The sequence below is a fragment of the Anser brachyrhynchus genome (genome assembly GCF_964034855.1).
Source record: "Anser brachyrhynchus genome assembly, chromosome: 13".
In the NCBI taxonomy this organism is placed as follows: domain Eukaryota; kingdom Metazoa; phylum Chordata; class Aves; order Anseriformes; family Anatidae; genus Anser; species Anser brachyrhynchus.
Genome location: NC_137708.1, coordinates 17,731,863 through 17,744,107, shown reverse-complemented (window position 1 = coordinate 17,744,107; position 12,245 = coordinate 17,731,863). Strand labels below are relative to the sequence as shown.

Genomic DNA, 12,245 nt, shown 5'->3' with positions numbered 1-12,245 from the left:
AAATGACTGCCGCAGAAGTGCTGTCTGAAGGGCATAACAGGTATCTTAAGACTGAGTAATCGTCGATTCAGATTCATTGTATTCAAGTATAGAAATAATTAGAACTAATCACTGTATATAGCCCATGAGCTTTATGCAAATGTAGTGACTCATTGCCTAATACAGACTAGAGGCATAAAAACTTTCTCTAAATTGCTACTCTACAGAAATAGTAAAAGGAGAAGATAGTGTAAAGTGCGAAAATACTCTTTGGTGCATTGTGACTGTTTTTCAGGTGTTACGTATCACTTTGCCCTGAATTTAACAATAGATTCTGAGTCCTTTTTAAAATCAGTGTGATTTATGATGACTAGGCTGTTTTGGTTTTTTAAAAGCAGGTTCTCAGACCCTTAACACTCAGCTCCCAAAGGATTACACTGGGGTATCCAGGAGACTTGGCTGGTATCATGTAGCTATCACTGAAGTTTTTTACCACAAATGCTGATAATTGGGTGCTGCGATCAGTGCAATGCCCACGGCTTGCTCTGGCCAGTGCAGTGTTTCAGAATAGTGCAGGTGAGGTAGGAGATGGACAAGGACAAAATGGGCTTGAGGGGCCCTCGCGACCCTCGCAACTGGCACCGTGGCACCTTGTTCCTTGTCCGTTCTTCCTAGGACATGATTTTTATTGTATTTTTGTACTAAGGGACAGTTCTGTGAATTTTGGGAAGGCTTTTAATTTCAGAACCCAAAGAATTTGCTGGCTTTTATTTTTCGTTCATTTTTATTTCTAACCTTGGTATTGAATTTTAAATTGGTGGAGGAAAAAAAAAAACACACCTTTATGAACTACAGCATAACTTAGATTCCTTTGTGGAAGATTTCCTTTCTAATATATCTATCTCTCCATAGCATTTAATTTCTATATAAATGACAAATTAATCCTTTTTAAAAAATAAAAAACTTGAAAATCTCTCTTCAAATTTTTAATTCATCACCAGGATATCACCTAAAAGCTTATAAACAATAATAATTTTCTTATCAACAAGTTAAACAAATGAAAGGAATGTTAATCTGCTGCATTTTTTTGTATATAAGGTGAATTTATTATTTTTCTTCACTCTAAAATAAATCACATGGCAGTACCTTCCATATACCAGTTTTCAAGCTCCATCATATTTAATGCAAAATAAAGTTTAGACAAAGAAAAGCAAACACGCAGTTGGATGTAATTTAAACCACATTTTGAAGACACTTGGCCAAGTGAGTGTGGATTATATTCCAGTATTATTTTCAATAGTAGTGTTACCATGGAAATTAATGCATGTGCATGGCCTGGAACCCTCCACGCACTGATGTACAGCTACAGTGTGTTGAGAGTGCTTTTTAATTGTGTTAACTTAATTTTGTAATACCTCCTTGACTTCTTTACCCCCTTCCTCTAGACGTTTTCTGCACATCCCATTAATGCATCCCCTTTTTCTCTCTCTCTTGTCCTTCTCTCCCACCACCCCAAAATCCCATTACGTGTTTCTTGTGCCCATGAGTCATGCAGGTCTTACACTGAATGTTTTCTTGAAGAGCTGGAGAAGAAAGCATGGGTCAAAATTTAGGAAGACTAGTTGATAACAGAAGGATAAAACAAAGACTGGCTTATATAGTTCCTTATGTTACCTACAGTTACCTTCTGCTTACTGTAACTGAGCTTTAAACATGCACAGGAACAACTTTCTGTAGCTGTCATGGCAAAGCCACTGGTCAGGACTCTCAAGTGCAGTTCCCAAGTACAAGGTTCCCAAAGTACAAAGGTCTGGCAGAAGAAGGGCTTGGCATTGATTGGGTCTGTAGGTATTTGTGTAATTCTGCTGCAAAAAGACGTCTCTTTCACTGCATTCACCGTAATTTGTTTCAGGAGTGGATCAGAAAGTTTAATGGAACGATGGTTTTGTGTTATTAATCCTAGGTGGAATGCTGAGGGGTACTGGAGCTTCTCAGTTAGGCGGGCTTATCAGTGCTGCAGGTGCATTAAAAAAGAAAAAAAAAGCATTCAGTCATTCCTTCTGAAATGGGGACTCCTGTGGTACAGGGAGGGGCAGGTTTTAATAGTCTTTGTAGAGAGCCTCCTTGATCCTCTGCAGCATTACCTTTATTTACTACAGAGAGGCGTCATCTTTGAACAGCTGCGGAGACAGGAATGTTGAGTCGGTGACAATGGGGACTGCAAACCCATTATTAACACACTGCCTTGAAATCCCAGCTTTTCCCATTCATGTTCTGTTTTTATTTCCCTTCTGAACTGAGATAACGATCTACCAAAATGTGGCATCTGTGGTCCAGTTGAGAGCAGTAGCCACTAGCCAGTTTGGGTGGCAGCTAGCTTCTTTTTGCTTCACCCAGGAGCTATGTGACATTCTGGTAGTGCTGCCTACTGGAAAACAGGAGTAGGATTTTTGGTGTTAATATAGCTACCAATTTCAGTATGTCTGCAAACAAAACCTTCACAATAGACTGTAGTTGTAAAGGGCATTGTAAACATTTCCCTTAACCTTAAAAGCAGTTAAATGTAAGGGTGTTGTGAAATATAGAAAGCGAACTTGCCACCTGCTGTTAAAATCCAGCTCACAACAGAGATTTGAACTTTTTTAGCCCAAATGGATGGGGGACTATTTATCTCAACATGCATCTTGACAGTTTGAAGAAAGCAGCCTTTTTTGCAGAGTACCGACAGACAGCTGATGAACCAAAGTATGACTTAGAGCTTTGCAACCAGCAGCAGTGCTCTTTATAGATTACAGATGCAGATTATTGATAGGTCCTCTCAGGTATCCGGTCCTAGCAAAGGAAAAATCATTTAGCACATTCCTTTCTTTTTAGGTTGTTAAAGTGCATTTATTGTTGTGGAATCTGAGAACATTCCTGTGGTTCATTAAGTGATCTGACTGTCATCTCTGTAGCAGGTTGTTAATCCATTACCCTCCCTCTGAGGAAAATTCTACTTTTAAATTATTTTTTAATTTTGTTTCCCTGAAGTGCTCGGAGCTGCTGTTCATGAAAATTGGGTCAAAGCAGTAAGGCCTGCACAAAGAGTAAATATAACAGAGCAACTGAGTGACTTCTTATTCTCTCATCCCTTTTTCATTTGATCAGGATACAATTCTGGCAGAATTGCTTCAGATCAATAAAGAGTATATAGTTGGATATCATGAACATGATTCGCTCCTGGACCATAAGGAGGAAGAGGAGCTCACTGAAGAAGAAAGGAAGGCAGCATGGGCAGAATATGAAGCAGAAAAGAAGGTAAAACTATCTGTACCAGTTTTCTGTATATGAAAATAGCCTTTCTATATAAGTACCATTCACCTTTTCAGTTTGTTTAGGGGAAAATCATTTTCTCATAGGCCAAGAAATGGATATGTAAACTCATGAAAAACAAGGATACCATGTCTTGTTTACTCTTCTGATGCTTTTCTTTTGTGTGTATCTTCCTTATTACTTCCATTTATAAGTAACTTTTTACTTCTGCACACAGAAATCTGCCATTTCATAATAACACTCAACTGGTCTCCTGTTTAATAGCTCACTTTTACAACTTGAGGAAATTTCTAGATCCATTAAAGGTGTAGAATTGATTTCAGAACTTTTTGCCACAATCTTACTAACATACATGCATCTGCTAGAAAGGGCTTAAAATCTTGCCTTTTTCCCCCCTTATTTCCTGTATCTTGTTTATTTCATATTTAAGCAGGTGGTAGAAAGAAAACTAAATTGGATAGAGCGGTGGGTTCTGTGGGGGTTGGTTTGGTTTTGTTGTCGTTTTAAACTGTAAAAGCAGTATTGGTAACTTGGTGTAACTGGAATATAACATCAAAAAAAATTTGGAAAGGCTAAGTTTGGTATTCATACCTGATCAGTAATCTGAAATGACAAAAATTGGATATATAAAATGCCACTGACAATCCTGAATGAACAAATGACAAATGAAATGGAGTATTGGGAAAAGGGTTTGTGAAGGAGAAGAAATAGGAAGATACAATAAATTTCAGTGAGCACTTACATGGCTTTCTACAAGGCAATTTGGGAGATGAGCTTTATATTCCTGTTAGTAAATTATCTTTTTCACATCTTTAGATTTTTATTACAATCCAGTCAAAATCAACATTAAGTAATGGGTTTGCAATTAAAAGATGCTTCTTAAATAACTTTAGATATAATAATAAACCTTGGCTATTCTTGTCTTAGTAATGACCGAATAATTAAGCTCAATGCCCATATTAACTTAAGACTAGAATTGAGGTTCCCCTGCGATTGAGATGTCCTTTTGAACTGGGGTTTGGAAAGGCTCCTCAGTGCAGTGGGATAGCTCAGCCTCCCTGTGCCATGTATGGTGGCCGTGTTCATCTCTACGGGCTGACTTGTCTGCGTGTGCTGCTTCAAGGGTTGGTAGAGAACGTGAATTATTCCAGTTGTTCAGACAAGTGCATTTTGTGTTTTCAAGGGCTTGACCATGCGTTTCAACATGCCGACTGGGACCAACATGCTTCCCACAAATTTCAACTCTCAGACCCCATATATTCCTTTCAATTTGGGTGCTCTGTCAGCAATGAGCAACCAGCAGCTGGAGGTAAGCAGCGATCTGTTGGAACATCTGTGTTGCTGTAAGCATGCGTGTATTATTCTGTCACACATGGGTGGTTCATGTCGTTCTTTAATATTCTGATATTTATGTAACGGTCTCTTACTTTTAATAGCTAACTTTTTGCTTAGTTACATATCTGTAAATTGAAGTCTAACTTGTATGAATGTAACCTGCAAGACCTCTATCTGGGTAGTATCTCAGGGTTCTGGAAGATTAACTGCATTCCTTGCAGACATTAATTACCACATCTAGCTTTGTGCCTCCATCTGCCTTCTGTCTGAGAAGGAGTGGGAGGGAGGAAAGTGTGCTCTGCTCCCAGTTACCTCAGGTCTTAGCTGAAGCAGCTGCTGATGTTTCTTCCTAACGTACCACCCTGTAAACTGCAGTAGTTGAAGGGCATTTGGTTGTCTTATGATGCCTACTAGTGTCTGGTGAGGAGTTTGTGTGAAAGAATTGAAAATCTCTAGCAAAGTATGCAAATCAGGGGGACCCATATTGAATGCATCTGTGGAATAATACGTGACATGCCAGTATTATGCTAAAATAGGTCACAGTAGTTTGAGCACAGAGAATGAGCTGAGGTTGTGACATCATCAAACTCAGTGTTGCAGAAAACTTGCCTGAGCAGAAAAGCATCACTCCTGTGATGGTCTGAAAACCTTTAGGTACAAAAATAGTTGTTTACTTTATAAATACCGTCTCCTGTGTAGGTTGCCAGTTTTGTATGTGCTGTTCAGTTATTCTGAACTGAAGTTCAGTTGTGTGGAAGTCCGAGTCTGTCTTGTTACTCACAAATTGACTTGTGCAAATGAGGAGAAAAACGTAATTTTTCTAGGTACATAAGCCAAAGATGAGGAAAACTTAGAAACAGTTGGCAAAGAAATGTGTTCTTTGCATCTGTGCATTATAGTTAATTTATTGGTGTTTTCTCAGGACCTCATTAATCAAGGAAGAGAGAAAGTTGTGGAAGCAACCAACAATGTAACTGCAGCAAGAATTCAGCCCCTTGAAGACATCATTTCAACGATAGTGAGTAAAAGAGTTCATTATAGGTTTAGACCTACAGCTGAACATTATCAGGCAAAGAAATTATCATTATATATGTCATTCAGCTAATTAGTTGTTATTAATTTATGTCATTTCCAGTGTGTGTTAACGTGTATCACTGCAGCTTGCAGTAACCCTTTATGGCATATAGATGTCATCGAGCCTTATGGGACTAGCACTTCAGATCCACGACTACTTGCTATGCACTGAAAATCATGGCTTTCTACAAATAAGTGTAATAATCATACACAAATAAGAAATACTGCCTATTTCTTGTCCCTGTATATCTATCTTAGACTGCATGTCTCACTTGTTACCAATAATCTAGAGGCATATTACCTCAATTAATAGTTTAAAGAACTGATAACTCTTAGTTCTGATTCTGGGCAAGTGTAATTTTGCGTTTTCCAGAAACTGTGCTGTTTTTTAACTCCTGATGCAACTCAGAATGTAACGCAAGACCTCAGTCACCATTACGCTTTTGTCAAAATGACTAATGCCAAGATTTTTTTTTTTCCTTTTCAGTGGAAAGAGAATGTAACACTCACAGAGAGCCAAGTACAGGCCCTGGCCCTAAGCAGGCAGGCAAGCCAGGAGCTTGATGTTAAGCGCCGAGAAGCCATCTATAACGACGTCCTTACTAAACAACAGATGGTAAAATATCTAACAATTATTTGATCAGCTGTCCAAGTTTGAACTGGGATATTGAGTATGGACTTCGCGTGTGCGTGTTTATAAAATAGAGGTGTATGTTTAGATATGTATAAATATGTACTCGCAGAGTATGAGTTTCCATGGGTCAAGTATTTGCTGGCATTGTGTAGTGGTGTATATGATGTAACATCAGGAATTGACTTCTGCAGTATGCTGGATTGGATCGCTCAGCCTCATCGGCGGAGGCTCCATGAGAAGTTCATTTCAAAAGATACTCACCAGATTTTTCTGTTGAAGTAGTTTGCCTGAAGGTCATGAGGCTTAAAGAGAAATCTAACTCCAGTGCTAGGAAAGCAATTTACAAAACACAAATCATAGAAAGTATTGGTAATGGTTTTTAGCTTAGAATTATTTTTGCAAAATCTGAAAGCTGCCCAGTTTATGTCAAGTGGTAGAACTTTCTCTTAGGCAAACATTTAGTGACAATCTGCATGCAGGACTTTCAAAGGGATGATAAATGGTACCTGACAAAAAAAATGCTGTAATTTATACCTGAGAGTAATTTCACAGCATAGCACATTTTGCTGTAGGAACTTACCCAAATGTTGCATGCAATACAATAGGCAAGTCATTAAGAGAACTCAGCCCTAAATGGTGTTACTAAATGGTTTCTGCAGTAATCAGCTTGTGAATACCATCACATTAGTGATGGTGATAACAATAGTGCTTTTTCCTTCAGCCATGCTATCCCGAACAAATTGATTTTAACTCTGAACTTGATACTGGCAGCATTGAGACGGGTCGTGCACTTCTAACAGCTCTGCTTTCCCTTCACAGTTAATCGGTTGTGTTCAGAGGATACTTATGAACAGAAGACTACAGCATCAGTACAATCAGCAGCAACAGCAGCAGATGTCTTACCAGCAAGCAGCAATGAGTCATCTCATGATGCCAAAGCCTCCAAATTTAATCATGAATCCTTCCAACTACCAACAGATAGATATGAGAGGAATATATCAGTCAGTGTCGGGTGGTATGCAACCACCACCTTTACAACGAGCACCACCCCCAATGAGAGGCAAAAATCCAGGGCCTTCCCAAGGGAAATCAATGTGATTTTGCACTAAAAGCCTAAAGGATTGTTAAAATCAGAGAAAGAACTTTTATTTTTTTAGGAATCAATGGCTTAACAGAACTCAACTGTAAAAAAAAAATAAAAAAAAGTAATTAAAAAAAATAGTTTGGTTGGTCCCCTTAAATGCCATGTTCCATGTTAGCGTTTCAGCTTTGTTTAAATAGGACATATGTTTTCCCTTGTTGTCAGTGATGTTGCCTAGAATCTTCTTACATATGTTGAGTACAGGAGATATCAAGTTGTTTTCAGTGAAAACAAGTCCTCCCGTAACAGTAGCATCTCCACAGGTTTCCTGTCTAAACTCCTATGCTTGCTTTTAGTAGCTGTGAAGCTGTCATCATATTTGAGAAGCTTAGGAAGGACTGCAGGTCTGTATGTTTCAGTATACCATATGTGAATTGTACACAGCTGAGTTCTTGATTAGAGTTGATTCCTCAAATTATGGAATACTTTTCTGCTTACCCATTTCTTGAAATTGGTGGGAATATTGTAACAGAAATAGTTCAGTTTCCTTTTGGCTGAGGTCTGGACTCGTACTATCGCATCTATGCTGAACGAAACATAGGAACTGAAAATACTCTTTGGAATAGAATCGAGTGCAATATTCTTAAGTACTACTGCTCTGAAACTTTTGAGTCGTGCAGTTACATAGAAACTGTGTCTACAGCCTTAAATAGTGACTTGGGGAAGAAAATTATTCTTCCTTAGTCTTCTGCCATTTTTTATTTTCACTTTTATGTCATGGAAAAACAGCTGGTGATCTGGGAGTAGGAGATGTTTCTCCTTCACCTGAATTCGCTCTACGTGGAGTCCAATGCAAAGCACATTTCTGTTAACTCCTTAATGCTGGTGCTACTGTCTTTGCCCGTTGCCAGCAATGGGAGACAGGCCAAGAATACTTAAATTCCTGGTATTTTGGGAGTTAGGATGCCGATGGTGGGCAGGGTCAAACCCTGTTACATTATCAACCTTAAAATGGCAGAACCATTGCAAATTTAAAATCGATACCAAAAAGTGCTCTAACAACTTCCTGAGCTACCAGAACAGTGAAGTAACTTTTCCTCCATTAGATAAGAGTTTTGTTTATGCACTCCTCCCCATTCCCTTTCATTTGTGTGAAAACATAATTTAGTACACAAAGAGCTTGATTTTGTTGTTTTTTATGTAGACCAGAGATAAACTTCTCGTTTATTATTATATCAACAGCACTCTCTTTACCCACACTTCTTGTGCTTGTGGAGATCTAACTAAACACAAATAGGGCTCTTCTTTGAATATAGCTTTGTGGACTCTTCCCCGAAAAAATGCTTATAATCTGGGGCTAAAATAAACGACAGGAGCATTTGAGGCAACGGTGTGTCAAGTATAGAAAAGAGCTGGAGAATTATCGACAAACAAGCGGATGAAGGCATTTGCTGTAGATATTGCTGGACTCTTCTGGCTTGCTGACATGAACTGAAATTGTTTTGGTTTCTGGAACCGTTCTTGCAGGAGTTTGAGATCTTGCCCTGAATGGACAAATGTTGTTTTGTTTTGTTTTTGTTTTTGTTTTTTTTTGCATCTAAATATGCAAATACTACGTGGTATTTCATTTTGTGATAAAAACTTGGTTTGTGATCTGAACAGAGTTTCTTTGATCTGTTGCAAAACCAGCTAACAAATTGCCATCTTGGACTCTTTATTACAAGATTCCACAAATGAACTTCAGTATGTTCTAGTGTTTTGCCAGCTCTACAATTACATTTATTTTGGGGGGAAGGGAGCAAAAAGAGATCTATTCACACTAGAAGTAATGAAAATATGAGACTTTGAAACCAACAATCGAAGGCAAATGTACTCCGGGCAACTCTCACTGATGTTCCTATGTGTCATGAGTAAGAGAAGTATCTTCTACCAAACCTGGGAATGTTCAATGGAGTTTTACAGTAACTCAAAGACTTAAATGTGGAAGTTTTAGGCAACATTTAAAGGCACATTTTTTTCATTCTGGACAAAACTATGGATAACAGAAGACTAATGCATAAGAAGAAATTGGAGATGAGCATTGAAATAAAACTTGGACCACTTTGCATACATGTTTCTCACTTGACATTTTAGCTGCATAACAATGTGCTTTGAGTATAACATCGAGCTTTAACAAATATTTAAAGACAACGTACATCAATAAGATAATAAAAGGCTCATTTTTATATTTGTTTTAGATGTTTTAACTAGATGAGATGGCTTAAGATGACGAATAAAATTGTTGCTTGTAATACAATTTTGCCTGCGAAATTCTCCACATTTTGTAACCTGTTTATTCCTTTGGATGTAAAGCGTTTTTGCTTAGTATTGTGATATTGTATATGTTTTGTCCCAGTTGTATAGTAATGTTTCAGTCCATCAACCAGCTTTGGCTGCTGAAATCATACAGCTGTGAAGACTTGCCTTTGTTTCTATTAGATGGCTTTTCAGTTCTGTATTAAATATCTTAATTACTATAGAAAAGGTGTCACCTCTTCCTATAAGGCTGTTTTGTAATACATATAAGGACTGGAAATGTGTTTTTAAAGAAAAGAAGCATTCAAGTAGGACGATATACTATCTGTGTTTTCACCATTCAAAGTGCTGTTTAGTAGTTGAAACTTAAACTATTTAATATCTCATTTAATAAAGTGACCAAAATACATCCATGTGCCTTGTGCTACATTTGCAGTACAGCATGAATTCCACAGGGACGTGGTCTGGGAACTTGTCTGTTGAGAGAGAACTTGTCTGTTGAGAGCTGTGAACTTGCACTGTGCTGGAGTTAAGCTCTTTCTTTTTGCCACAGCGAGGTACCCATTACTCAATTCAGTCATTATTTTTAGGGAGGGTAGTTGTGGGACAGGTTTTCAAATAATAAACACTTGACAGTGGCTTCTGCAGCCAATCTCTCTGTTAAAAATGATGAACAGGGAGGAATTGCCCAACAAGAATAAATCATTCAGAGCGAGGTGAAGTTCTGCTTGGTCAAATCAGAATGAGGTACCTGGGTAGTTCAGCCTCGTAACTGTACTTTTTTTTTTTTTTTTTTTTTACTTTTGTAGTTATTAAATCCCTCCTGTTGGGCAAAAATTAAAAAATAAAAAGCCTTTACTACAACCACAAAAAAAAATCAAGTGGCAATTATGTTTAAAGCTGTCCCTACCCTTGTTCCCTGTGCTTAAAGCTTTCTCTTTAGCCAGTGCTGCAGCCGTGTTGCTGCCCCATGAGGTGCGGCCAGTCCTGCAGCTGGCTGACAAGGGGCTAGTGCTGTGGAAGCTGCTTAAAGTGAAAATAATCACAATTCTTAATCGGGTGGTGCCATAAAGGACACTGTGGGTAAAGTTTTTAAATATCCTTGGAAATTGCTCACAGTTGGAACGGGGAAAAACTCCCACCGCGGTCAGCAGGAGGCTCAGGCAGGCGCTGGGGCTGGAGGCTGCTATATGTCAGGCCAGCACGGTCAGAGCCGATGGTCAGTGGTGGCGTTTTGATGTGTCAGGTGCTGAATGCTTTCCTTTTCTGCTTTTTTTTTGGTCTGTAGAAAACTCACATTTGATCCTTAAATCCTGAACCAGTTCGAGTGGAGTAAATAAAAGTCATTTTATCAGTTTAAGCAAAGCGAGTTTTGAGTTTGGGTAAATTTTCAGTGTTTATGGAAAAGACAAATGTCCTAAATACTCCTAGCTGGAGACGCTTGGAAAAATTAGTGTTGCAGCATCGGCTGCAGCGGGATACAGTGTATATAGGTGAGTGCTGAACTCCTCAGTACTCCCTTCCCACCCAAACCTGTGCAGGTGTTGCGATAACCCCGTGCCCCACCTACGCTGTGAGGTGTACCCTGCAGGCGCGTCCTGGTGTAAGGCACCAGCTCCCTGCCCAGCCCTGTCCTCAGGAGGGGCTGAGAGCAAAACTCGGAGGGGGTTTGGGTCTCAAGGGCCTGCAGAAGTCCTCCAGTGGCCACAGCCGGAGCCCGCTGCAACTCGTGGGATTGACAGATCGCTCACACTTCTGTGCCTGACCCCAGCCCATCTCCATGTGGGCTGTTGCCATGCAGCAGCGTCCAAGAAAGTGTTTTTTGAGCAGGTCGGAGCTCCCCTCCTGCTGCACGTAGTGAGAAGGGAACATAAGGGGTGTCGAGCGAGTGGCAGTGATGGCAGGAGGGGCATAGGGGAGTTTTGGCAAGGGGTTGAGGCAGAAAATGGGGACACTGCTGGAGAAGGGCAGGAGGGAGGCAGGAAGGGAGGCCCCCCTCGTTCTGTGCTCAGCCTCTTCCAAAGGCTTCCTTGGTTCTGTGTTGGGTAACTGGCACACCTGAGCACTGCTGCTTGAGATGCTGAATGTGAAACAGTAACTGGGGCTTTAAAGCTTCATCCGGGGATGTGGCTACTTTTCTAATTGAATTACACAAAAAGTTGTCCCCGGGGATTCTTTTTGGCACCAGCATGTGCTCACAGGGTGATCAGTCACACTTGGTTACGTGTGGACACAAATTTTTGGTAACAAATACTTTGGTGTGATTCAGGAATGACCTGAGATGCCTCAGTGGAGTTGGCTTTGCAGATGTTTTCTCAAACCTACCCAGCACAGGTTAGAAACTACTTCCCTTGTATTTTTTATGATGAGGATTGAACACCTCCAGAGCAGTTACTTGCTTTGAGAGAAAAATAAGTCTTACGTGGTACCGCGCACAACACGGTTTGCTGGGTTTACGTCCCTCTCTCTGACTTTACTCCAAGTTCTCACGTTACCAAACACAGTAGCACGGTGCCTGCACAGATCGCGGGCTAT

General features: G+C 39.7%; 1 protein-coding gene across 6 annotated transcripts in view; it reads left to right on the top strand.

Moving 5' to 3' along the window:
• The window catches only part of ATRX (ATRX chromatin remodeler), an 86,106-nt gene extending 75,987 nt beyond the window's left edge, over positions 1-10,119 (top strand). For all 6 annotated transcript variants that reach the window (XM_080553919.1, XM_080553916.1, XM_080553915.1 and 3 more), the window contains 5 exons: positions 3,127-3,276; positions 4,475-4,600; positions 5,549-5,644; positions 6,188-6,316; positions 7,154-10,119. In XM_080553919.1, coding sequence (XP_080410045.1) covers positions 3,127-3,276; positions 4,475-4,600; positions 5,549-5,644; positions 6,188-6,316; positions 7,154-7,432 — 780 coding nt within the window. In that variant the 3' untranslated portion in view covers positions 7,433-10,119. The remainder of the gene's footprint in view (positions 1-3,126; positions 3,277-4,474; positions 4,601-5,548; positions 5,645-6,187; positions 6,317-7,153) is intronic.
• The last annotated feature ends 2,126 nt before the right edge of the window (positions 10,120-12,245 follow it).